This window comes from Pelodiscus sinensis, chromosome 1 (assembly GCF_049634645.1).
Source record: "Pelodiscus sinensis isolate JC-2024 chromosome 1, ASM4963464v1, whole genome shotgun sequence".
NCBI classification, from domain to species: domain Eukaryota; kingdom Metazoa; phylum Chordata; order Testudines; family Trionychidae; genus Pelodiscus; species Pelodiscus sinensis.
Window position 1 is genome coordinate 230,116,213 of NC_134711.1, and position 25,443 is coordinate 230,141,655.

At 41.3% G+C, this 25,443-nt stretch overlaps 2 protein-coding genes across 2 annotated transcripts in view; both read right to left on the bottom strand.

Moving 5' to 3' along the window:
• The window catches only part of AFF3 (ALF transcription elongation factor 3), a 561,437-nt gene extending 547,176 nt beyond the window's left edge, over positions 1-14,261 (bottom strand). Inside the window, exon 1 of the mRNA XM_075916945.1 lies at positions 9,472-14,261. The gene's annotated coding sequence lies outside the window, so the exon portion shown is untranslated. The remainder of the gene's footprint in view (positions 1-9,471) is intronic.
• A 144-nt stretch (positions 14,262-14,405) lies between these two features.
• LONRF2 (LON peptidase N-terminal domain and ring finger 2) overlaps positions 14,406-25,443 on the bottom strand; it is a 52,422-nt gene continuing 41,384 nt past the window's right edge. Inside the window, exons 8-12 of the mRNA XM_006113553.3 lie at positions 25,279-25,400; positions 23,847-24,005; positions 20,972-21,134; positions 19,546-19,695; positions 14,406-18,708 (exon numbers count right to left, since the gene is read on the bottom strand). Coding sequence (XP_006113615.3) covers positions 18,550-18,708; positions 19,546-19,695; positions 20,972-21,134; positions 23,847-24,005; positions 25,279-25,400 — 753 coding nt within the window. The 3' untranslated portion in view covers positions 14,406-18,549. The remainder of the gene's footprint in view (positions 18,709-19,545; positions 19,696-20,971; positions 21,135-23,846; positions 24,006-25,278; positions 25,401-25,443) is intronic.

The window sequence follows — 25,443 nt, forward strand, 5'->3', positions numbered from 1 at the left end:
TACCGTTTTTCCCCTATATAAATATGGGTAACCATAAGAAGAACAGATAGTTGTGTGAAACGCAATCTATTTAAGACTATTGCTGAACGGCAAATAAAAAGGAGCCTACTCTGGGTTGAATTTGAACAGTCATTTAGAATTTGAGCCTGTGTTCATGAACACTTTTCGGCAGTGTTCCAGCACCTGTAGTTATTAGCTTTAGGTGGACAATGCAAGATCTGTACCACAATGCAACAACCTGTAGAGCTTGGACAAGGAACAGTGACTTGTGACACTGCACTCTTTTTAGATTTAGTTATGCACTTTTTCCATTAAGATTAATAATGTTAAAAAATAAAGCAGACTGAGGCCACCCTTATTTATAAAAGCAAAGAGAAACAACTCATGCAATTTATTAACCTTCTAAAGTTGATTGTTTACTGTGGCTTACTCCATTACTTCACAGAATTGAATTGACTGGTAATGGATTTTTCACTGTGGAGTTACAGTGAGAACAGCACGTGTACACAAATGCATATTCAGTAACAGCAGATAAACTGTTTATGATAAAGAAAAATAGTATAATTAACCAACAGCTTATATGTACTTGTTTTTGTGCACACTGGGCTGAAGATTGTGGAACTGGAGCATTATACTACACTGGGCAAGCATATTACATTACTGTTTCACGTGGCTAGACCCTATTCATTTTGCTTGGCTTTCCATCACAGTGATTACCTTTTCACATTCAACACTTAATATAACTTCAAAACCTACAGGGGCTTCAAATCTCTTGAGTTTCAAAGCGTTGCATAACAGCATCAAGTGTCCTGGGAATGCCTCTTTACAGGTGGGCATTTCAAGCAGTGTTCGGAATTAGTCTTCTTTCCTGACAGCCACTGCCTGGGTCATCTTGGCACTAGTGAAGTACAAAATTATTATTATTTATAAGTAGTAAAGCCATTACTAATTCTCTGAGCCATCCAAGTCCCTGGCCTTCAGACATTTAAATGTTTTTTTTTTTTAAAAGGTGATTGTGATGCTGGCAGAGCATATGCCCATTCTTGCCAAGAGTTTAGGCCTCAACTCAGCACTGCCAACAGTCCTGCTCAGCGTTTAGCCCGGATAAGATGGGTATCTGGCTTATCACAATGTATTTAGACTTCATGAAATGCTTGTAAGCGACTACGTGTATTAATCCTACTTACAATGTCTGTATCTCATGCTAGAAAGGGAACATTTATGCTTTTGCTTCATAATGGTTTACAAAAAAGTTTGCCCAGTAACAGTCAACTTGTCAAAAGGGCTTGCCCCAGCAGCTTACATTCTGGTAAGAAGGAAACAAAGATAATGAACAAGGAAATTCCTCATCTCCTTTGCTGTTTGGACTGTCAGAGGGCAGAAGCGACGCAACAGAAGCAAAGTTCCCCAGCACCATATAATAGAATTGTAGTACTGGAAGAGACCTTGAGAGTTCATTTAGTCCAGTTCTCTGGCAAGAGAACTCATGGCAAGACACAGTATTATCTAGGCCATCTCTGACAGGTGTTACTAACCTGCTCCTAAACGTCTCCAGGGATGGAGATTCCACAACCCCACTATCTGAGTTGTTCCAGTGTTTTTCCTAATGTCTAACCAAAACTACCCTTACTGCAATTTAAGGCCATTGCTTCTTGTCCTATCATCAGAGGTGAAGGAGAACAATTTCCTCCTTCTTCTTGAAACAACCTTATATGTACTTGAAAACTATTATGTCCCCTCTTAAGCTACGTCTACCTCCGGTATCCTGGAAAAACTATGCTGCATCCAAGGAACGCATCCACTTTTTTGGAACAGTTTCAGAAAAAGCGGATGAGTTTTTGGCATCCCTGTATTCCTCCTTGTATGAGGAAGAAGGGATGTTCCAAAAGAGGAGGTTTTTCTGAAATTTGGCCCCGTGTAGATGGGCCAAATTTCGGAAAAGCCTCTTCCAAAAAGGAGTGGCAAAAGATACGCAAATTGCAGTTCACAATGTGTGTATCTTTTTCTGACTTTTCTTTGCAGTCTAGACAGCCTTAGTCTTCTCTTTTCCAGAATTAACAAACCAATTTTTTCCCCAATCTTCCCTCATGTCATGTTTACTAAGCCTTTAATCATTTTTTGTGTTCTCTGGATTTTCTCCAAGCTGTCCTCATCTTTCCTGAAATGTGGTGCCCAGGACTGCATATAATACTTTGGCTGAGGCCTAATCAGAGTGAAGTAGAGCAGAATTACTTCTTGTGTCTTGCTTATAACATTCCTGCCATACATCCCAGAATAATGTTTGCTTTTTTTGCAACAGTGTTACACTGCTCACTCAAATTTAGCTTGTGATCCATGATAACCCCCAAGATTCCTTTATACATTACTCCTTCCTAGATAGTAATTTCTCACTGATTGTTCCTGCCTAAATGGAGCATTATGTATTTGCCCTTATTGAATTTCATCCTATTTACTTCAGATTAAAATTCGAAACAATCCTATCCTTAAAGCACTTGCAAACCCCCCTACTTTGGTATTGTCCGCAAATTTTATAAACTTACTCACTATGCATTATTTAAATCACTAATGAAAATATTGAAGACAGCCAGAATCTGAACTGATCCCTATGGGACACTACTCATTATGCCCTTGCAGCTTGATTGTGAACCACTGATACTACTCTCTGGGAATGGTCATTCATCCAGTTATGCACCCACCTTATAGTAGCTCCATTTAAGTTGTACTTCCCATGTTTATGAGAAAATCATATGAAACTGTATCAAAAGCCTTACTAATGTCAAGATATACATCATCTACAACTTCTCCCCATTCAAAATGCTTGTTACCCAGGCAAAGAAAGTTATTAGGTTGGTTTGACATGATTTATTCTTAATAAATCCATGCTGTTACTTATCTTTTAAATATTTGCAAATTGCTTGCTTAATTATTTGTGCCATTATTTTTCCTGGTATAGAAGTTAAGCTAACTGGTCTAATTTCCTGGGATGTCCTTATTCGCCTTGTTATAGATGGGCATATTTGCCTTTTTCTAGTACTCTGGAATCTCTCTAGTCTTCCATGACTTTTCAAAGATGATTGCAAATGGCTCAGATATCTTCTCAAGTCAGCTCCTTGAGTGTTCTAGGATACATTTAATCAGACCTTGGGGACTTGAAGACATCTAACTTAAGTAATTTTTAATTTGTTCTTTCCTTATTTTAGCCTTTGATCCTACCTCATTTCACTGGCATTTGCCATATTAGGTGTCCAATCACTAATCATCTTATGGATGAAAACAAACTAAAAAGTAATTTAGCTCTTCTGCTGCTCACACATTTTCTGCTACTGTTCTCAACCACCTCCATGGAATAAGGGGCCTACCCTACTCTTGGTCTTCTTCTTGCACTGAGTCATTGCTTAAGCAAGGCCCATGGGATACCACACTCAAGATAACATGGCTGAACTGAAGGCACACTGGACAGCTACAGACTAGTGCTTTAGTCCTAAGAGAAAAAACAGTGCCAGAATGCATCATTTCACCAGAGACACCAGCCATGCATACTGCAAAGTACAGAACAAAACTAGTAACCAACCATCTATTTGTTTACAATGCACTAGAACGCCACTCCAGCTCAGCACAAATATGCCAGAAGTGTTCCAGAGGGCTCTCACAGTTCAAGCTGCAACAGTGTATGGAAATCACAGCATCGCTGGTAGCTAAATTGCTCTAATGTCACAATCCTCTCTTAGCAAAGGAAGGAATGAACACAGACAAACGGGGGCTCAGTGAGAGGCGGATCTGTAAATCCCTTACGCAGCTCACACAAGCTTACTTTTAAAAAAGGTGGTGCACTGTGTAGCCTGCTCTACACCAAGTAAGCTTTTGAAAAGTCCCTTGTCTTGGTTAACATTGGTGGAGCATCAGCTGTACTAATATTAAGAGCACTAGCAGACACCAATATCCAGAGCCATGTTGCATGGATTACAGCTGCTCTGAGAAGGTCAGACAACATGGTGCGAAAACCACTGGTGGACAATCTAGAGGTCTTTGTCTTCACTGCTAAAAGATGTCTAACATGAATTTGCTAACCTGCTGTAAAAGCCTAATGGTGACAAAATACTTTAGTTTTACCACAAGGAAAATTAAGCAAGGTCAGCCATGTTGTCCTCACATAGGTAACTCGGTAAAATTGTGGTGCCTTGTCTCTACTCCACGGGTGGGCAATAATTTTTTAAGGGGGTGCACTTCACATATTTCTGAAGTGGCCCAGGGCTTCCCCGGGAAGAGGTGGAGCTAGGAGACTTCAGGTTCTCCCATACCCACAAACCCTGATGGCCCGGGGGTGAGTATGTGAAGTCTTTGCCCTCCTCCCCCCACACACACACTCCCTGGCACCTAGAGAAAACTACCAGCTATTTTTAACAGCCAGCAGTTCCCTCTGGGCTCTGTGCGCCCTTAGTGAAAAGTCTCCTCTCATCCTTCCCCCAGGCCAATCAGGGCCTGGCGGCTGAGGAGTCTCTTGCCTCCAGCCTGCCAGAGGTGTGCGTCACCTAGAGAGAAGTGTCAGCTATTTTGAATAGCTGGCAGTTCCCTCTGGTGCTGCATGACCCTGGTGGGGGGAGGAGACTTTGCACACTTCCCCATTCCCAGGGCTATGTCTACACTACAGAGGTTTTGTGCAAAAACCCATGGAGTGTCCACACCTCAAGCGCATTTTTGTGCAAAACATTTACAGTAGAATGGAGGGCTTTTTGCAGTGTAGGTATACCTCTCCCTACGAGGAATAACTCCTTTTTGTGCAAGAGTTCTTGCACAAAAAGGCATGTGGGGACGCTCCACAGGGACGCTCCACAGGTTCTTTTTGTGCAAGAAACCCCTATCAGAAAAAGCACAGGTGCTCCGATGGCCATTCTGTGAATGGCCATCAGAGCTTTATTGCACAAGAGCACCCATGCAGTGTGGACACTCTCTTGCGTAACAGCGCATCACTTTTGCAATGTGCTTTTGTAGTGTGGATGTGTTTTTGCGCAAGATCTCTTCCACAAAAGCTTCTTGAGCAAAAAGCCTATAGTGTAGACATAGCCCAGGTCTCAATTGGCCCGAGGGCAGAGGAGCGGCAGGGTGGTGACCGGCCAGATCAACTGGCTTGGCAGGTCATATACAGCCCACAGAGGCGGTCTTGCCCACTCCTGCTCTACTGGCATTTTTCAGTGAGATAAATATCATGCATTTCTGATTATGCTGTAACCCTCCTCACAGCCCCTCACCAAACCTTTGGCAGTGAAGACAATGCAGAACTCTCATTCTTGCTACCACTGCTGAGCTAGCCAGTACTCTCAATGGTCAGAGTCTTGGAGACATTGAGAGGAATATGTGGTTTCGTGTGCTGAGGTCTCAGACCTACAGACAAAATGCATCCCAGCCAAACAAAAATTAAAGCACAGGAATCAAATTAACAGGGACTGAGTGTGGCTAGCTAGAAGTACTCACAGACCAGACTCTTCTATTTGCTGCAAAGGCAGAAATGTTTGGATATGGGTTGGCACACACGTGAAAGTTTTGTAGGCACTGCTCATCATTCCATAGCTGCATAACTACGTGGTACAACTGGTCTGTGCTTGTCTCATGGCACCAGAACTGGCGTTCCACTGTGTCAAAAGGACTGACTGTCACCAGCATCTGCTGATTGCTCCACTCAAGTATTTCATACAGGTCTGTGTTTGTGCTCTCCTTGCATTCTTCCTTGCTCCTGGCTAGGCTCTGGACATATCACAGCATAAGGCATGAGGTGTTTGCAGTGACTACCATAGTACTTTGCTGCTGAACAGGGTCCATGCATGCCATGCTATGGTGTCTGCACGGATAACCAAGTAAAAAGGGTTGTGACAAGATTGTTTGCTGTTCCTTTCAAAGGAGGGCCAGGGCAGAACTAAGGGAAGAGAAAGAGATTAGTGCATTATGGGACATTGACAACATATACCAAGAACCACTTGCTGCATGGTCTTTATCCCATCAAGCCCTGGGAACCTAATCCAGAATACAAAAGGGCAGCAGGAACTGTGGGATAGCTAGCCACAGTGCCTCACTGTCAATATTAACAGTATCCATCCTACTGAGAGCGCACACTGTTGAACTCTTGCACATACTGGGGACATGCACCTTCAACATTTTTTGCTTTGCTAAAAACAAAATCAAACTTAATAAATTCAAAATTATCTTGTGGGGTAGACATGACCTTAGCCTACTAAGCCGTTGTGTAATGGTCACTTTACTAATGATTGGGAGATATTAAAATCTAAGTTCAAAGTTATGCTTGCTGTAGTGTTCTCTCAAAGAACTGAAACCAAGCCAGCAGTTCAGTTAAAAGTTAAACAGAGGAGAAGGAAGGGGAGCGTATTAGCAGTTGTACACAGAATATCCTGAACTTCTGGTTACACAAGCACATTGAGATGTTAACTAACGTTCTGTAAGAGTGCTAGGTCACCAGTGGTAACCCAAACAAAGGTCTAATAGAGTGAATAAATGTCAGTACTACTGTTTATATACAAGTGAATGACTGACATTTTGACCTTACCTGTAAGTTGGTAAAAACCTGATTTTTGGCTGTTAGAGTGAATTACTAAGGTAGTTTTGTACAGAACCTTATTGACAGGTGGAGAGAGCAGAAACAAAGGCAAAGTTTAACACCTACAGGTTCCTCTTTACAACTGAAAGCAGAACCGGCTCAGGATCCCACCCTGTAATCTGGGAAAATTAAACACCAGCCCTGATATCTCAGAAGCAATACTTCACCTTTTCCAGTCATTCAGTGTGTATAGCAAAGGAAAGATTTAACAAAAAGAATAAAGGACGTTAGAATTGGGGGCAATGACAATTCAACAACACATGGCCCTGAGCAAAACACCTACCACAAATATGTTGGGTAGTGCTCTTTGCCTCAGTTTCTCACTTTGCAGTGTGAAAGTCAAACAAATATTCTGTTAACATGCCACTCTCCTCTCTCCCTCCACTCCACCCCACTATAAGTTGCTGTCCTTGGTCAATGAAGGCCCTGAATTCACAGATGGACTCACATGCATTCACCTTCTATGCAGAAGTCAATGGGGATGAGGTGAGTGTTGACCAACACCTCAGCTGTAGGGCTACCACAATTGGCTCACAGTTGCCATGGATCAGCCAGTGCCATTGGCTGTTGCTGCCACCATCCCCTGCTACCACTGTCTCTCTGCTGCAACATCATGTGCTCAGGTCCCACCACTTAGCCCAGCTCACAACATAGATGCTGGAACTGGGGGTGCTGCTGCACCCCCTGGCTTGCACTCCATCCTGTCTGGGCCCACTGCACTGTGCTACAACTCCTCTTCCCCGCCCCGGGATCCTATTTAAGCAGTTAACCAGTTAAGCATTACATTTAATGGGTTAACATTTAAATCCTTAGTTCCCATCAACAGGGTTTACAATTTGGTTCTATGGTTCTCAGCATCCCCACCCCCAAGCAAGTTGTTCCAGTGCCACTGGGTCTCAGATGATTTCCACAGCTGGTGGGAAACCTCATTGCTATTGCAGGTTGTACAGTCTCTTCCACTGCAAGAGCAGCCCGCACCACATGTAAGGATCAAGCACGTGGCCATCAGAGATTTCAGTCGCAGTCATCACTGAACAAAACAAGAATCCCCCATTGAGTCTCATCAGCTCTGCCTTTGAACAGCAGGGAGGGAGCATTAAATGATGCCTATGGCTTCTTAGGCAGAGCCCACCCACTTAGGTAGGGACACCTCTCCCCGGGGATTCAGCATCCCCACCTCCTACTTAGCAAGGGCAGTTCAGCTTAGAGAGACCTCTTCAATCAGGCCAGGCTTAGCATAGTTCTGCAGCCCTTTAATAAGGACAGTATTTAATTACCCCTGCAGTCAAGCGATCTGTAACCCAACACCAGCCAAAAACAATCACTCCAGCGAAGCAATGCCATCATGCTGCTCACGAAGGCAGAGTAGCACGTCCGTGCAAACACTGTCTGTTCCGAGGGCTTTCCCCCTAGCTCATCAGTTGGGGGATGAAAATTAGATGCATGTGTAACCTGCACACCTGCTGGGTGTAGTTCGCTTAGTGGCACTTAGAGAAAAAGAACAATCTTCTCCACAGCCTGAGCGGAGAGCCAGCTGACTGTTAGCTAAAGCTATAGAAGCTCATTCACTAAGCTCCAGAAGCCCCAGATTCAGGCTGCACCTGTCGGCGTTGCACATGTCATTGAGAGCAATACACTAGCTCCTCTGATTCCCCTCAGACACTTGACACCATCCTGATTAATTCTTTTGGCTCTACCTCCTCCTCCTCCTGAAAGGAGTGGAAAGTGACTCCACCTCTCTCTCGCGCGCGCTCTGTGTGTAATTTAAAAAAAATCTTTTTCTAAAACATTGGGAAAAGTATTGTTTCCCTCCACCTTCTCTGCTTTTCTGTTTTATGCCCTCAGAAGAGAAGGGGGGAGGGGGGTGAGAAGCGAAGGAGACAAAGGGGCAGAGGGAAGAAAACCCACGCAATATTTTGCACGCAACAAATTTTCTGCAGTGATTTTTATATCCAAACACTACTCTCCACTGAAAAAAAATCCTCTCACACAATAGTGTGACCAACTGTAGTCAGGAGAAGCCGTCTAGCTAGGTTTTCATAGCTAACTCATGACCGTTATCAGCATGGATTCCAAAAATCAGACCAATAGTAAGACTGTTAGTGTTGGTGTGGGTCAGTGAGAGATGCTTGTGGATATGGGAGTGAGAACTATCTGTAGGACCAGTAGGGAATTTGATTCCAAGAAAGGAGGTAACTGGCAAAAACCTGGAGCTGACAGCAGTAAAGATTTTGAAGCCAAGGGGGAAAGCTGTTTCAGCTCTGACAGGTAGGGTTGCCAGATGGCTTCAACAAAAATACCGGACACACTTGACATTACATCACAATCTACATTATATCTTATTTAGAAAATACCGGACCGTTACATTTTCTCAATTTGTTTCCCCGAACAGAAAGCTCAAATACTGGACTGTCCAGTTCAAAACCGGACACCTAGCAACCCTATTGGCAGGTGGGAATGGGCCTGGGGGCAAGCTTGAATGAGGGAGGTTGTGTTAAAGGAGGCTTGGGTGTATCTAAGAGAACATTCCAGTTTCTTTGGACAAACAGGCAGATAATGCTTACGCAGCACTGTAATGACTGAGGGAAGAGCAGTTACTGGTCACTGTATTAGGTACATTACCTATCTCCAGAGGTTGAGAGGTGATCACTCTCAGCTACCACCTTTCCATGACAACCTAAAGGAGTAAAGGAGCTATATAACTCAGAGTTTGGTCTAAGTAGTGACTGTCCTGGAGGAGCTAGAAAGAGCAGAATCAGTGGAGGGAAATGATCTATATTCCCCATCTGGTTCTCTTTTCAAAACACACCTCATAGTTCGTATTGTGAGCTTAAACCAGCACAACTGTAAAAACCTTGCCCACTGACCTGTATAAGGGACTGCCTGCTCCTCCTCCTCGCTTTTCAATATAGTACTTAAGCATACCTGACCTTCAACCCTCAGACACAATGTACCCAAAACTTTGCCCCACCTTCCAAAAAGGGTGGATGGGAACAAGAAGTCTTGAGATAATCCAGAATAAGCAAGCTGGCGTCCCTTTTTCTTTTTTTGTAAGCAGAGGGCCCCTACGTGTTATTATTTGCTGTACTGTAACAGTTTCTTCATTTCTCCCTGAGCTTGTTCATGTCAGACGTGAGCAGGGAACTCCTGTTCCAGGAACCACTCCAATCTAATACGTGATTGCAAGCAGACCGACTCCAAAGCAGGGACAAATGACTCATGCTAGAATTAAGAAATATTTAACCCCTGGATTCCAGTCGTGAGGCTTTTCAGCACTAAGCACTTATGTAAAAATGCAGCTACAGGCATATATTAACTGAAAGAAGCAGCTGCATATTCACAGGCAGCTAGTTTTTTTGTTTTAAATTCAGGCTAAGCAGTGAAAGAGGGATTTACAGAAGATCTCTTCCAATCAGAAGGACCTCAACAGTATCTGTGTCTTAGCACAAGTTCTCCCCTCTAAGGTAGCATTATTTACTTTAATCTAGGATGTTTTGATTTGTTTTAGCAATCTATGGAGGCTGATGGCATTCCAATGTGGCCAGACACACACTGAGTCAATTACCATCATTGTTAACAAAAATTACTTGTTTGATAGCCTGGAAGGCAATGCCCTCCTTAAAGAGCCACCCCTGCAAGACAAAGGGTCCTAGCAAAGGGTCAGAAATTCAGATAAATCCAGTCTAGCACCAGTCAAAAAATAAAAACCAAACAGAATGTTATTAATGCATTCTAACAGGATGGAAAGTACTATAATGCTATTACATAAACCAGTCCAGTATGACCTCATTTGAAATACTGTGGTCTTTAAAAAAAGAAAAAAAGGAGGCATAGCAGTAAAATAGGAGTTCAAAGACAGGCAACAAAAAGCAGAGGAATAGAAAATTGTTTATGACTCGAGTGAAATATCTGATAAATAGGAAGACTATAATGGTTTAGAGGGCATTGAATGGCATAGAGAAGTAGAACAGGCATTTCGATGTACCTGTATTCTCTTCTAAAAGAACAGATATTCTAAGACACTGAAAAGCAGCATATTTAATGTTCATCAATTTATGCAGTGCCTAATTAACTTGCAGAACTCATTGCTATATGGGGATCATGGAGGCACAAACATTTCAGAAAAGGATTGGATATTCTTACAATTGGATTTTTTTTTTAAACCTAAACACATCCAGAAGTTTACAGGGGCAAGCAACGCTCATTTTTTAGGGCACAAACCAGCTGCTAATTGAGGGGTTCAAAAGGTGCTTTTATGCAGATTATTCTTTATTGCCAAAGGTTTCTTCAACCTTCCTCTGAAGCATCAGGTAGAAGCCACTGTCAGAGACAGGATATTATACTGGACAGAGCTCTACGGCAATTCCTGTGGCTATTGTACAATCACACGTCAGCATAGACAATTCCTGCCTCCTGATACTGGGGTGAGGGAGAAGAGGGGAATCTAAAGGGGAGGACATGTGTGCACCCCACTTCTCCACTCAGTGACCCTCCCTGCCCTTCACTTGACCCAGGCTGCCACACTCTCATGGGTGCCTCGCTCTCACTGCCACACCAGTTACCTATAGGGAGAAGGCTGTTTTTCCTCCCACTGTACCTCCCTCCCAAAGGCAAGGCCTCCATCCCTTGCAGGGGGGCAAAGGCAGGAACAAGATAAAGCTGCTTCTCACAGCTGCTGACATTGGCTGCTCCAGGTCATTGTTCTGTGCAAGCCATGCAGAAAGCCTGGCTAGGGAGATGGTGGCAGTACTCTTCTCCCTCCTCCCTCCGGTCTGGCTGCCAGGGACAGGAGCTAAGTGAGCTGGAAACATGGAGATAGTACTCCTGCTTGCTTGGTCCCTGTCCCCAGAAACAGCACCTAGGGTGGTGGTGGCCTGGCATTGCCATCTTCCCATCTGGCCTCTCAAGCAGACACCACACTGCACAGAACAGAAACCCAAAGTGGCAGGCATGGAAAGTGACTAGTCCCTCCCCTTCTGCTCTTTGCCTGGGCTCAGCTTTAAGGGAAAGGGGTTGAGCATGTCCTTTCCCTCTCCTCTGCTGCCAAGCCAAGCAGAAATCTGGGGGGGTGGGGAGAGGGGGTGTTCATGTGACCCCCTCATACTAAGGTGCACAGACAACATCTCTGGTTCTGTATATGCTTAAAATGAACTTTTGCACTCCCACATACCATGCCTGTTCCTTGAACTATTCCCAGCTCAGTTAAGGTTTCATGAAGACTCTCCCGTAGTTCACTGTCATGATACAAAATAATGGCTTGCCTACTTGTGGCAGTTCTTAAACCAACATTAATCTGCAAATGAGGACTAATGCTAAATACTGAAAAGCCTGAGGAGAATTTAAATGAAAATGTGGGTGCTTCGCATGAAGGCAACCCCCATTACTATGTACTTAATGCATTACTGAAAAGTCTAAATTAGCTAATCAGCATTTCTTCCCCTAGGAATAGGCTGCACAGTTCCATAAAAAGCTCCTAGACAGAAGAACCTCAAAGATTTCCTTGCCTTTATTTGTTTACTCCCCTCCCCCCACACACATTCAGGAGTGGCTCCACAGGAGGATACAAGATTTACCTCTCAAACCATCTCTGCTGCATTGGTTCTTGGGCCCCAGCCTCTCAGCCAGGCTCAGATAATGCAACTCCTTTAGGATGATGTTGCTATGGGTCTGAACAAATGCAGGATGAATCACATTTAAACGTGAAATTATTTTCCCCTCTAAAATGTTTGTTTCATTAATCAAGCTCTATCAGAGAACAAAGTGCCAGAACATCGTCTCAGTGAGTGAATTTTGATTTAGAGATAAGCCACAGCATATAAAAGGGTCAATAAAAAAAGTCACATCCCAGCAGTTAGTACTGTATGAAGAAATTGTTCCATGAATGTAAAAACATTGCTGTTGAGAGCAGTTATTCACAACTAGTTTACTCAAATTGCCTTTCACTGTGCACCAATTGTAATAGTCTCACATTTGTTATTCTAATTTCATCAGAATTTGGTTTTTTTTTTTTAAACACTCCATAGAGTCGTAGTGAGCAGCAGTGAGTTTTCAGCACTCCAGTTCAAAAATGTAAGCTCTGTTGGACAGTAACAATTGCCCACAGATAAGATGGCAGCATTTCTACTTCTGACTGAGTGAAGGTCCCCAGCAGAACAACATTTAGCCACCATTACAGTTTTCAGTCTGGGAGGTATCCTGTAAGATTGAAAGAACTCTTAGGCCTGGCCTACTCTTGCCAGTTTTCACCAAAAGTCAACAATTTTGGTGATGGAACAGAAGGAGCATCCACACAGACACAGCTTTTCCTTTCTCTGCCATACAATGGTCTTGGGGGGGGGGGGAACAAAACAAAACAAAAAACAAACAAAAAAGACTGCAAGAAAAACCTCTTGCTACTGAAACATTTATTTGTAGTGTGCAGCTTTCCTCTCCCATTATACTCAAAGTAGTTGTGTGTATGGTGTTAGCTGTGACAAGTGCAGTCACAGATCCTTCTCTGGCTCATTTAATTGCCTCTGTGCCAGGAATTTGGAGAGCTAATGGAAATCTTCTTTAGTGTGGTAAAGCAGCATTATTAATGTACTTATATAGATAATTACTTGAATAGGTGATCTTCACTTTCACTCTACCAGAGCACTACCACAACTGAAGCTCAACTGCTCAAGTAGTCAAAGAAAACCTATAGAAGGGAAACACAAAAATGGCTGAAGTCAGCCCATTTCATTTAAAACAAAAAACAAAAAAAAACCCAGAATATTTATTTCTAGGCAGCTTCCATGTCTGACACTTTCCTCCATGGCAAGAGCCACTGAGCTAGTCTACAAAAATCAGTCAACATTTTCCCTCTTAAAATATATAAATACAGTTTTGAGGGTTAACAGTGGGTAGGCAGAAAAACAAAAGGCAGTTCTGAGCAGAGAATACATCCTGACATTTTATAAGGTACATCTATTTAGTTTGAAATAGGAGTGGGTGGCTGCAGTGTCTCAACTATGAATGTTAAAGTCAATAAACTAGTTCAATGTTTGAGGGGGGGAATGAATCTAGAAAGATTTTAATTATAAACCTGTCAGGTTTAAAAATGAATCCATGCTCCCTATGTGGGAACTTCTGAAACAGAGGAAGGTAATTACATAGCCTTCATCCATATCCTTGCTTTATCACCCCACAATTTAAAAAACACAACAACAATGTATTAGTCTCTCCTGGTCTTTACTACCCTCACACCCCAACAGTTCTGCTTCTTCCTATTCACAAATTTCACAGTTAATTCTTTCTCCATAGAAATAGACTGACAGCTGTAAGACAGATCTCATGAAGGATCAACTGAGGAAAAAAAAAAAAAAAAAAAAAGGAGGTGTTTAAGTGCCAGAAAAGACTGCAAAGAGGAAGAGAAAAAAGGAAGAACACAGGAGTACCTTTTATGTAGGAAGTGCAATACATTCTCCCACAATCCTCTTTCACTTGTGATCTATAAGAGCTCCTGGAAATTACAAAGAGTGCAATTTGTTAATGCCAATTAAATACAAATTCCAGTCCCTACTCCACGTAGCACCCATGAGCTCTAGTCATATTAATGTAGCATTCTTGGAAAAACACACAAGAGTTGTGAGAGTGGTTTGCACCAAGACAGATTTACAGATTAATTAAGGTGTTTAAAAATACAAGGAGCAGATCACAAGCACCTACAGTCCCCTAAACCCAAACCAACAGCAATACATACACACCAGCACACTTAAATTTAACTTCCAATTAATCTTGACATTTCACATACAATGGATTGTTTAAAAAAAAAAGACACTTCTGAATGTGATCTGTTTATTCAAAATGTCACATAAATTAAATACATTTCCCATGAACATTGGAAATACACATGAAATGAACATCACAATCTTTTAAAAAAGTTTGGCTTTGCTTGTGCAACAAGTGCCAAATGTGGTTAGAACATGGATTTGTCCTGAATTTACTAAATACAAAATGGTGCAGTTTAATTTATATTTGTACATATGTACATACAGTTCCATAAGTAGATTCAAAACAGTAAAAAAAAATTGTTTCAAGTTTATCTACATTACACATACTTGTTTTAATCTGGTCACAAGCTCCAGATGAGATTGTTATTGATACAATCATTTCACGACTGCAAGTTTAAGGCGCTACCAAGTACCAATTCCACCACTGTGAAATTTAATATGAACAAAGTTTACAGCTTCTTGAACAATAGCTTTATATTTCAGTTTCTAAATGGACTGGAACATAGAAAGGAGCACAGGAAGAAACTGATCGGCACGTTAGAAGTTCAAAGGAATGGATGAAACAGTCTGGACATGTTCAAATACAGTAGTTAAGGCCTTGATGGCAAACAAATAATTTATATGCTTCTTGAAAGATGAAAGGTGAAGTTTAAAAAGCTATTTTTGAAGTCTTTAGAGGTGACCCACAAGGTGAAAAACAAGGTCTGGGCATGTTTGCTTCTTTATGATTTATAAAGAATCTCTCTGAAGTGGAGGCTTTCCTGTAACATTGGGTAGGCTAAGAAGTAAGCATGAAAAATGTAGTGTGTTAAAGGGAAGTGAAACATTTGTCTTTCAGCTGCTAAGCTCAGTTTTAAAACTGTACTTTGTTCTTGTCTCTACGGTAAAGATGTAAGATAGCTGGAATATGGACATTTGCCTGTGATCTAGAGAACAGGCAATTGGTTCTCTCATCTACTTACTATTCTCAGCTGCATAAGCCACAACTGAAAAACTTGGTTAGAATAAAGCATGCACTGTACCCCTTGAGACTAAGTAACCAAGAATAGGGTTTCTCTTTAAATTTGCTATATGATCCAATATTTGATGTTTTGGAAGAAATAGTGAGTTTGGGTTGCAGGTTTAACATTTGCATACATATCCTATTTCATAATATTTATCAAAAATGAGAGTCGCTTAAAAGTGAAAAACATTAGTTTAAATTAACATAGCACCCATGAGCCTCAGTCATGGATGGAGCAGGACCTCACTGTGCTAGAAATAGTTTGAAAGAATTAAAACAACCCAAAACAATATTACTTGTCATCCTTATTGCTGTTCTGCAATGTATGAAAAAGGTTACACTTTGTTTCATAGTATCACTTAGGGATGTTAACATGTACTCATTTACACAATTAACCAATAAGCCTTGGCTCGCTAGTTAAACCTAATTGTTACATGCACCTCCCCTCTCCCCTTGCTGCCTCTGTATGGGGGGGCAGTACATGCCTCAAGTTAGGATGGGGGAGCAGATGGTTCCACAGGAGCTGGCATGCATGGAGAGCCAGCTTAAAAGCTGGTTCCCCACGCATACCAGCTCCGTTTTGCCCTCCATCATGTAAGTGTGTAACTGCTTTAAAAAAAAAAATTCAGCAGTTACATGTTTACAAAATAAAGTTTAACATCTCTAGTCAAAATACTTAAAGAACAGATATCTTAAGTCATTGCCTTCAGTAATGAGAATCAAGACAACAGCTACTAACATTTCAGTTCTTAAAGGGTATGTGTATTAGTAAGATTAAGTACAGCTCAGGGCCTAAGACTATATGATTCTATCAGTGTCCCCTTGCAACCAACACATTAAATCTCAAATGCATGAGTAGACAAGGAAAGAGATACTAATGAGAAGGGCAAGACCACGACAGAACGGAAGACAATGGTAAGAGTGGCAAGTGGGGGGGTGAGGGTGGGAACCCCAAAACTGCCCTACATGAAAGCTCAAAGAATTCATTTTTGCAGCTGAAAATCAGTTGGGTTACCAGATTAAGAAGGTGAGCTACCTAAAGTGCTGGTAGTCTAGCATGGGTTTACCAGAAAAAAAAAATACCACACTTGGATGAAATATAAGAGTTCTTAATGCAAGGATGGGGGAGGAGGGTGCACCCCAAAAGGCTTCAAGCTTTTTTTTTTTTTTTTTTTTTAAACACACCTTTGTGGCTCTGGTGCCTTCTCCACTCCTTCAATCTCATACAGCTTTTACTTTTAGTACTCTTATGATGGTAGCAGAACTTGCAGCAAGGCTATTGTGGAAATTACATCATCATTGGTTGTAAGTTATGCACTTTCACAATTCAAAGGATAGTTACAAAAATCAATATTTAACTATAAAAGGTGTGTTCAAGGTAGAGGCAATTACAGTACATTCAGAGCAGATCATAGAAACTACTTCTGGTAATGGTTTGCTGAAAGAAAAGTTACCTAGATCACTGGTTTTCAACAGACTATGTCTGTCTAGATTTCCACCTCCTTTCAAAGTTCTGTAGGTGAACTCAAGTGAAAAAGCCTTGAAAACCACTACACTAGATACTTTACTTTCCTAGACCACACAGGTGGTAATTACAGTATCCAAGAAGGCAGTTAATATGTCTTAATGCATTTGTGTATGCAGTTTTCTTCCAGAACTCATGTGCAAATTTTTAATATCTTCACAGACCAAAGGAGGGTAGGGGGGAGAGAGATTTAAAGCAAACTAGGAACTAGGCACTTAAAACATTTAGTTAAGACACCAGAGCATTGCACATGAACAAGTGCCTCTAAAAGCAACTTGCTATGCTTCGAGCACACATATTCTGGTTAACTTTTCCTGTTGGTAAAATTATTTCTATTTATATGAAACTATGCCATTAAATTAGTAACACTGTTGATTATTTCAGTGGCTATTTAGAAAATTAAGCAGTTTGACTAATCAGCAACATATTTAACAGCTATCAAAGTAACATACTAACAAAAACAGTATCAATTAAAAACCAAAACAAATGAAGATGATACCTTACTTAAGCTTGCATTGAGAATTGCCTTTTGTTAGTGTTCAGTTTGGACCTCCTTTCATGGCGTTGTCACAGACCTAGGTTCTAACCACGTGCAGCACTTGTGATATAAATCATAACACTAACTTTTAATCCTTAAGTTTTAAACAAATATTGATCCAACGTAAGATTAGCTTGGCACATCTTTTGCAGGTGGGAAGAGAAATGGACTCTTCCCCAGTGCTTATCCTAGCCAATTTACTTTAAGAACACACACATCAGCTGAGTATTATAGTATGTTTTCCCAGTACCTGGAGTGAAATAGTTATTTCACAACAGCCTTTGACTAGTTTCATGTTTTAGGGAATTTTTGTGTGTGTGTGCGCGCGCGCGCGCACGCACAGCATGATAATAGACCAGCTGGAGTTACTTCAATTTTCTAAAAATAAATGCATTCCTTTGACATTTGATATACTCATTCCACTACAACATGCAAATCACAACACAAGGGATTACTTACGGCTACCAAATTACTGTTCAGTAGCTACTATCTTTTCGACAAACACCCTCTACTACAGCCTTGACTGTATAAATACTACTCTTGGACAACCTCCAAAATCATCATCTTGAAAATTGTTTTTACAGACCAATATTTCTTGAACAAGCAGGAGATGAGAGTGCAGAGAGAATCTACCAACTCATTAAGAGACCATCCCATGAGCTTTGTACTTTGTGCATTCTTTTTCCATAGGAAAGTTCAGTTTTCCTTTTGCTTATCACTTTAGGAAAAAATCTGGTAAATCCATCTTCTGGGATCCATTGCAGAGAATTTTTTCATCTGCTCAGTGTAAATCCAAACTGCACATAGGCTGTGTGTGGTGTTCTAGTACTTTAAATTCTGTCTCTCACAGGCTAAATACATCAACTCTTGATTATGAATAGTACTTCAAAGTAGTTATCCACAGCTACCAACTACATTGTAATTGTAGCACAACTTCGTAGAGGCTCAGATTTCACCAGGACGACAGGCACAGAGTGCTTATTAGTTACAGATGAGAGTGCAAAGTTTGGTGAACATCCAGAATAGCGAATGTCAGATGACTAGAAATTGTTCATCTCTGTATGAGGCATTTTAAAACCGTATCTACCAATAAACTGTCAGTGCCTGTTCACAAGTAAATTCATGTCATCTGGATCTCTTGCGTGTAACAAATATTAATACACGTCTGATAGCAATAAGACGATCTTTAAGGGAAGTCATAGCAAGTATAGCCAGCTGAGCCCTGTTTTCTAATGGCAACACTGCCAAAAGCCACCAGTACCACGCTGGGCCACTAGGGTTACTCTACAAGAGAAAAAAAAAATAGATAGATAACCTGTTTATGGATTAAAGGTTAGCATTCACAATAGGGATGTAAGCAACTAGTTGACTGATAAGTAAAAGCTTATCAGATAGTCGACCTGCCCCCCCACCCCGCCTTGCTGTTTCTACCAGAGGCAGTGGGAGGGGCGTGGGGGGGGGGAGTGGGAGGAGAAAGGGAGGGCAGGAAACAGGAGCCAGTGCTGGGGGGAAGCCAACTTAAAAGCATATTCCCCCCAAACCACAGTTGGCAGTGGGACTGGGTGTGAGTTGGGACTGGGTGAGATACCCACTGGGTGTGGCTCCCACTGGGGCCCCCCACCCACCCACGCTTTAGTCTTTTAAATGTATTAAGAGCCGACAAGCTTTTAATACGTTTAAAAGGCAGAGCCGCAGCAGGGTTACCTCCTGGTCCAGGAGCTAGCCCTGCTGTGGCTCCCCAGACAGTCCACTGAAAATCCATCAACTAGTCGATTAGTTTATTAAATTTAGTTTAATATCCCTAGCTCACAATCTTCCCTCCCACTTTTCCTTTATTTTAGGAATAGGTATAACTAATGCCCATCTATATACTGGGGGAAGGGGAGGGTTCTTGATGTATACACCAACTTCAAATGTTCCCTTTGTGCCATTAAGTAGCAACAACATCTTTAGAAGCCAAAAAGTGGTTGGCAATGTTTTTCCCCAACCTTGATTCTAGTGAACCAGAACTGAGTAATACATCAGTATGACGTATCTGAGACACACTAGACCCTTCTATCAGAGATCTGTCTAGACAATACATAAACCAAGAATGATTATGCACTTGTAGGAAATATTTACCTGTGGCTCAGATTCTTTTCCTGGCATTGATCCAAAATGACTGAGAATTTGTGCTTTCATGTTTTCTTTAAGAGAAGTAAACCAGGCAACAGCTTGATCATAGACGGAATCATGAAGACGGACAAGTTCTTCATACTCCGCTCCCTCCACCTTACCCCCCCAAAAAAAATATTTAAAAAAAGTGTCAGATTTCATATTCTGTACAATTTAAAATGCCTCACACCCAATTATGCTCAACAGTGAGAACTACTCCTTACTAAGGGATGGCTATGCTATGGAAAATGGATGTCTCCAGCTAGACTAGTCTCATTTATCCCAAACTCATGCCAGTCAGTTTTGTGGTCTCTCTAGCAGAAGCTTTAGGTCCTGTCAGCAATCAAGTCAGAAGTACTGACATCTTCAATTGTTCAGGAATTTCTCTTATTGAGGATAAGGAGTCCTCCTGCAAGTGTTCGTGCATAAAGGGATTCTACTGTATTTGAAATCAACACCACTTTGTAGAAGTTGTACTCAGAAGGGGGAAGTAATAGAAGGATGGCAGGAAGAAACACAAGTGAGACTGACTCCAATACCAGAGATGGTATTAAAGTTTCTGGCAACATCTTCAAACGTTTGGTCTGACTATATAGTTCACCTTTATTCACTGGGAACCTAGGGCAGTATCTCAGAATATTAGACCACTTTAACCTTGGATACATTTTATCCCTATTCTTTTTCTGTGTGTTTGCTGGCAACTGAACTACCCAGCATAAACTGGGAAAACACCCTCCTAGAAATTAACAGGCTTGCAGTTAACCACGAAATTCTGCTTGAGAATCATGTGACCCAACTGGACTTCTCACTGCCATTTACAGGCCAGAACACTGAAGTGGTACAAGAATGTCAGTCAGTTGGGGTGACCTGCATACTATATCACTTGTTTCGCACGCACGCACACACAAAAATTCGCTAAAATGTGGTATAGCTCAGGTTTTAGAAAAGAACTTGTAATTAGTATTTTCCCATTCACTGCACATATAAAGCTAGATTTCCTGATGTGCACACAAGCATCTGAGTTACCAAATGTATTAGTACTAAATTCTTCTCTTTAAAATGAGTTCTAAACAAAAGTATGGAATCCTAAGCACTTTAATAAAACTCAGATGTAAGTGTCTTTAGAAGGGTTTTCAATTAGTGTCCTTTTTAACTGCTACTTTAGAACCTGATCTAAACATCATAGGATAGGTTACATCTTTTCAGGTATCAAAGGTTTGAAACTATCCTGAGATTAATGATGTATGACCTCTGGCAGAGAGGATTAAGCTTCAATGGTTTCAAAAATAAAGATGTTTGTTTACGTGGTCATAAATGCACAACATCAACTTGAGATGTGACAAGGACAGATCATTTAAGTGAATCCAAGCTAACATGAATGCACAAAGATTACCTTTTTATCCTCAAGATATTCAATGTTCGCAGTGTTATACCCATCACGCTGACCATGGTTCAAGACCTTAAACCGACGAACACCAACTGTATCAACAACTGAACGCCCATCAGGAAAAAACTTTACATCCCTGATTTCTAGCATGCAGCCATAATCAGCAAACCTGAAATGATAAAAGGGCACTTAAAACAAACAAACCAACCAACACACATACTGCGTTGCTCTGGTAATAAACAAAAATAAATCTGTGGTTTCCTGTGTACAATGTTGCTTTTTAGTAACACTCTTACACACCTACTTCATGATTAAAGCAACAGTTTTTTAAAAGCACAATTACATATGGGGAAAAAAGAGAGGTGGGGTTTTAAATACATGGGGCAGATTTCATGCTGTGCGCTCCTGAGTACTGGTGACCAGTTATGCAGGGCTTTACAATAATTTGAGAGAGACAGAGAGAGAGAGAGACAGAGAGACAGAGAGAGAGCGCGCGCTCCATTACACTGCTAAGTAAAGCAGATGTGCCTAGAAATGATGCAGAAGATGTGCACGTAAAGTAAATGTTTTCTATTGCACTTGGGCTGCCTCTGAAATTTTCCTCTTTGTTGCCACCACTGGTTCAGATCCAACAGTGAAGACAGTGGTGGGACATTTTAGCAAAAACAGTCTTGACACAAGAAACTGAAAGCTAACTAACACTCCACTATAAGCAAATTCTGATAACTTGCATTCTAAGGGTACGTCTAAACTACATCCCTCTTTCGAAAGAGGGACGTAAATCAGACATAACAAAATTGCCAATGAAGCTGGGATTTGAATTTCCCATGATTCATTTACATAATTGCGTCATAGCGTTCCCCCCCGAAAAACGCTATTTCGAAAGTGAAACTGTGGTCTAGACACGGTTCTTTCAAAAAGAAAAGCCTTCTTTGAAAAATCCTGTACTCCTCAAAAAATGAGGTTTACAGGATCTTTTGAAAAAGGCTTTTCTTTCCAAAAGAACCACCTCTAGACTGCCATTTCACTTTTGAACAGGCATTTTTTCAAAAAATGCTATGATGTGATTATGCAAATGAAGCATGGGAAATTCAAATCCCGGCTTCACTTGCAATTTCGATGTCTAATTTACATCCCTCTTTCGAAAGAGGGATGTAGTCTAGACATATAGCCTAAGAGGATTGGTCACCATGTAGATTGTAAGTGATACATTGAGAGGGGATTACTACTACTTCTCTCTCACGCACGCTCTCCTTATTTTTGGCTGGGTGGGGGGAGGGAAGGGGATGGGGAAGAGGAAGGTACAGAAGTTGCCATCCAGTACTCATAGGGGAAATAGTGAAAACAGGGGAGAGGAATCTTCCCAGATCCTCCCCACCCTGCCAGTGCCTCCTGCAAAAATAGCAGGAAGAGGTATTTGGTCAGGAAAGTCTTCTCCTGTTCCATACAAACTCCCTGTGAATGGGGTTCTACAATACACCCTTTTACAAGGCGGCAACTGGAACTAAAACCCTGAATTAAAATGTAAAATAATTACTGCTGAGCCATGATGGCAGATGGATCCAGTAGGGTACTACTTCACATTACAACAAGGATACTGGCCAAGATCGTGACTATGTTGTGCCAGGTACCGTAAAAAAAGTCAGGTGGTAAGCAAGGTGATGGGAATGTCTGTGCCAGAAAGAAGTAGGCCAGAGATGGTCTTACAGAGAAACCCTTAGAACAGTCATACTTGAAAAGCCACTTTACACTCTGTTATTTCCATGTTACCAAGCCAGCCAAGCCCCCAAAGGCAGATGGTTTGGGAAGCAAACAGTTCTACATGCTCTGTGGACAGAACAGAGAACCCAATTTTTCTCCATTAACTCCCTCTTTCAAAAGAATGAGCACTTTGCTGTAAGACTCCACCATCCATGTGGCAGTGACACCATGCAATCAAGGGACATTCCATGACTTCTGCAGGATTCTTCAATTCCCAGAAAAAAAGAGCTTATCTGCAGTGTCCTCATCCACCAAGCACAGAATTCTCCTTCAAAGAGCTCAATTTTCCCCACTTCAAACACTTACTGTATGGTCCAACTTTATTAACCCTGGGTATTCATAGAAGTCCGATGTAAACCCAAAGCTAGGAAGCCAGGAAAACGCTTTAGGGTACATCTCTACAGGGATTAAAGACCCATGGCACTGCTGGGCTAGTCTAGGTCAGCAAATTTGGCCTCATTGGCTAAAAATTGCTGTGTAGACATCGGACTGTGTCTGGAGCCTGAGCTCTAGGATCCCACCCTCTGTGGGTTCAAGTCCTGAATGTCTACAAGGCAATTTTTCAGCCCAAACCTCACTGCCTGAATCAGCTGACCCAGACTAACCATAGGTTTATCCTTGTCTAGATGTACCCTTCCAGAGCAGCTAGGGAGAACAGCAACCCTCACCTTGATTTAGTCAACCTTTACCCAGAACCTTTACCCATGGTTCAGGAATTGTCATAATAGACTCTGTGGTACTACTGACTTCAAAACAATCATATGATGTAGTAAGAAAATTGACACTATGTGCTTTGCAGTTTTTCGACATGTTACCCTTTTCTAGGTAAACACAACCCAACTATTCCAAAGTGAATCACATTGAAACATGCTTTCCAGGAATTACTCTGGATGGCTAGAATAAGTCAACTTTCTATTAAGTATCTCAATGTGAAACCCAGAAAGAGGGATGTTTATAAGGTTCTCTAAAAAACACTGCAACAAAACTCTGTAATATCTGTATCTCCTATCACAGGCTCTAAAAAGAATCCAACTGGCTATGGAAGACAAGTAGTACCTATAATTCTCCATTGGCTTCCACAGGTCTTACAGTAAGGATGTGGCTCAGCACGATTCCTTACCCTTTTAGTTCATCAGCTAAACACATGCCGAACTGCTTGGTACCAGTTTCCATGCATCTTCTTATCATTAGCCGATACCGAGGTTCAAAGACATGGAGCGGGCAAGGGATTGTAGGGAAGGCCATGGTACACACAAAGATGGGAACATCTTTATTCAAACTGCAAAAATACAAACACGAGAACAGTCAGTTTCCTCACTCATACTGTATTCAGCGCAAAACATTAGAGCTGAGGTTTGACTAGAGTGGTTTCTCAGACTTGTTTCTCATAAAATAAGTTGTTGGCCAACAAAAATTTTAGCTTTCACAGGCACTAGAGCGCCAAGGGCTGTCCCTGCTATTAATGTACTTAGGCACCAAAACCTCCATTCTTAGTTTTAATAGGAGGAAGAGACTGGAAAGTGAAATTGCTTTCTCAAGCATATGCATAGAAAAAAAAAGCATTTAATTTGCATCTCACCGAATCCTTCACAGCTTTTATCTGCAATTTTCAGAAGAATAAATATTACTGTATACTACAGGTTGAACTTCTCTAGTCTGGCACCCTTGGGACCGAACCATTGCTGAACCACAGAATTTGCAGAACTATGGGAGGTCAATATTGTCTAGCAGCATTACCAACACTTCCACTGCTTACTGGACTCAGAGGACATTTAGGGGTAACTTAGGGCTACTGGCATTGAGAACCAGGACTGGTGGCTGTAAAACTTTATGGGACCGTGGGAAACCTGGCCATGCCCATGATAAAGCAGGCATTTGACAGGCATTTGTTTAACTAAAAATCATGCCAGATCACAGATGTTGCCGAGCCAGAGAGGTTCAATCTGTACATATATTTTAAACATGGCTGGCAAGCAATCCTTGTATTTCAAAGTGAGGTGGATGTTTGGTAGCAATTCAATGGTGGGGGGCTGGAGGGAGAAGGGGAGGGGAACACAAGAACAAAGTTAACTTTCAGCCTCTCTAGCTTTGTAACATACAATCTTATTTTATTTTGTGTTGATTATTTGAAACTCCACGATACAGCAAGTGCAAATAATCATGGATAAAAGCAGCCAACTACTTATAAGGTTGTGATGAAGCACATATGCTTCAATGTCATACTTCTCCTACTCCCAATCCCCCATTCCACTTCTTGCTTTCAGGAAATAATTTTTAATTAGTTTAAAATTATGGGTCGGAAGGGGTTATTCATAGTAATAAATATAGCTGATCTATTTCCAGAACTTGAACAAAATTATTTTCCATTGATGTTGTTCATTTCCCACATCCAAGCCTAGTTTGTCTTGATTACCATCTACTAAAAATCTGTTCCAGTGCTGGCATGTTATGGAAGCCCTTGAAACCTACTTTCATAAATAAATTAAAGGTTTCTTCAATAATCTGAATCAAAATAAAATTTTACATTTAGATACAACAGAAAAATAACTTACTTTGATAATTCCTTCATTTCTTCTTCATAAACTTTCTTCCTTTCTGACAATTCTTCTGGCAAGTAATGAACTATTAGTTCTTCTGTAAGGATAGTCTTTTTATAAGTTCTGCTTGCCAAAAACTAGAGAGAAGAAAGTTAAACTTTAAGTACTAATATTTTATAA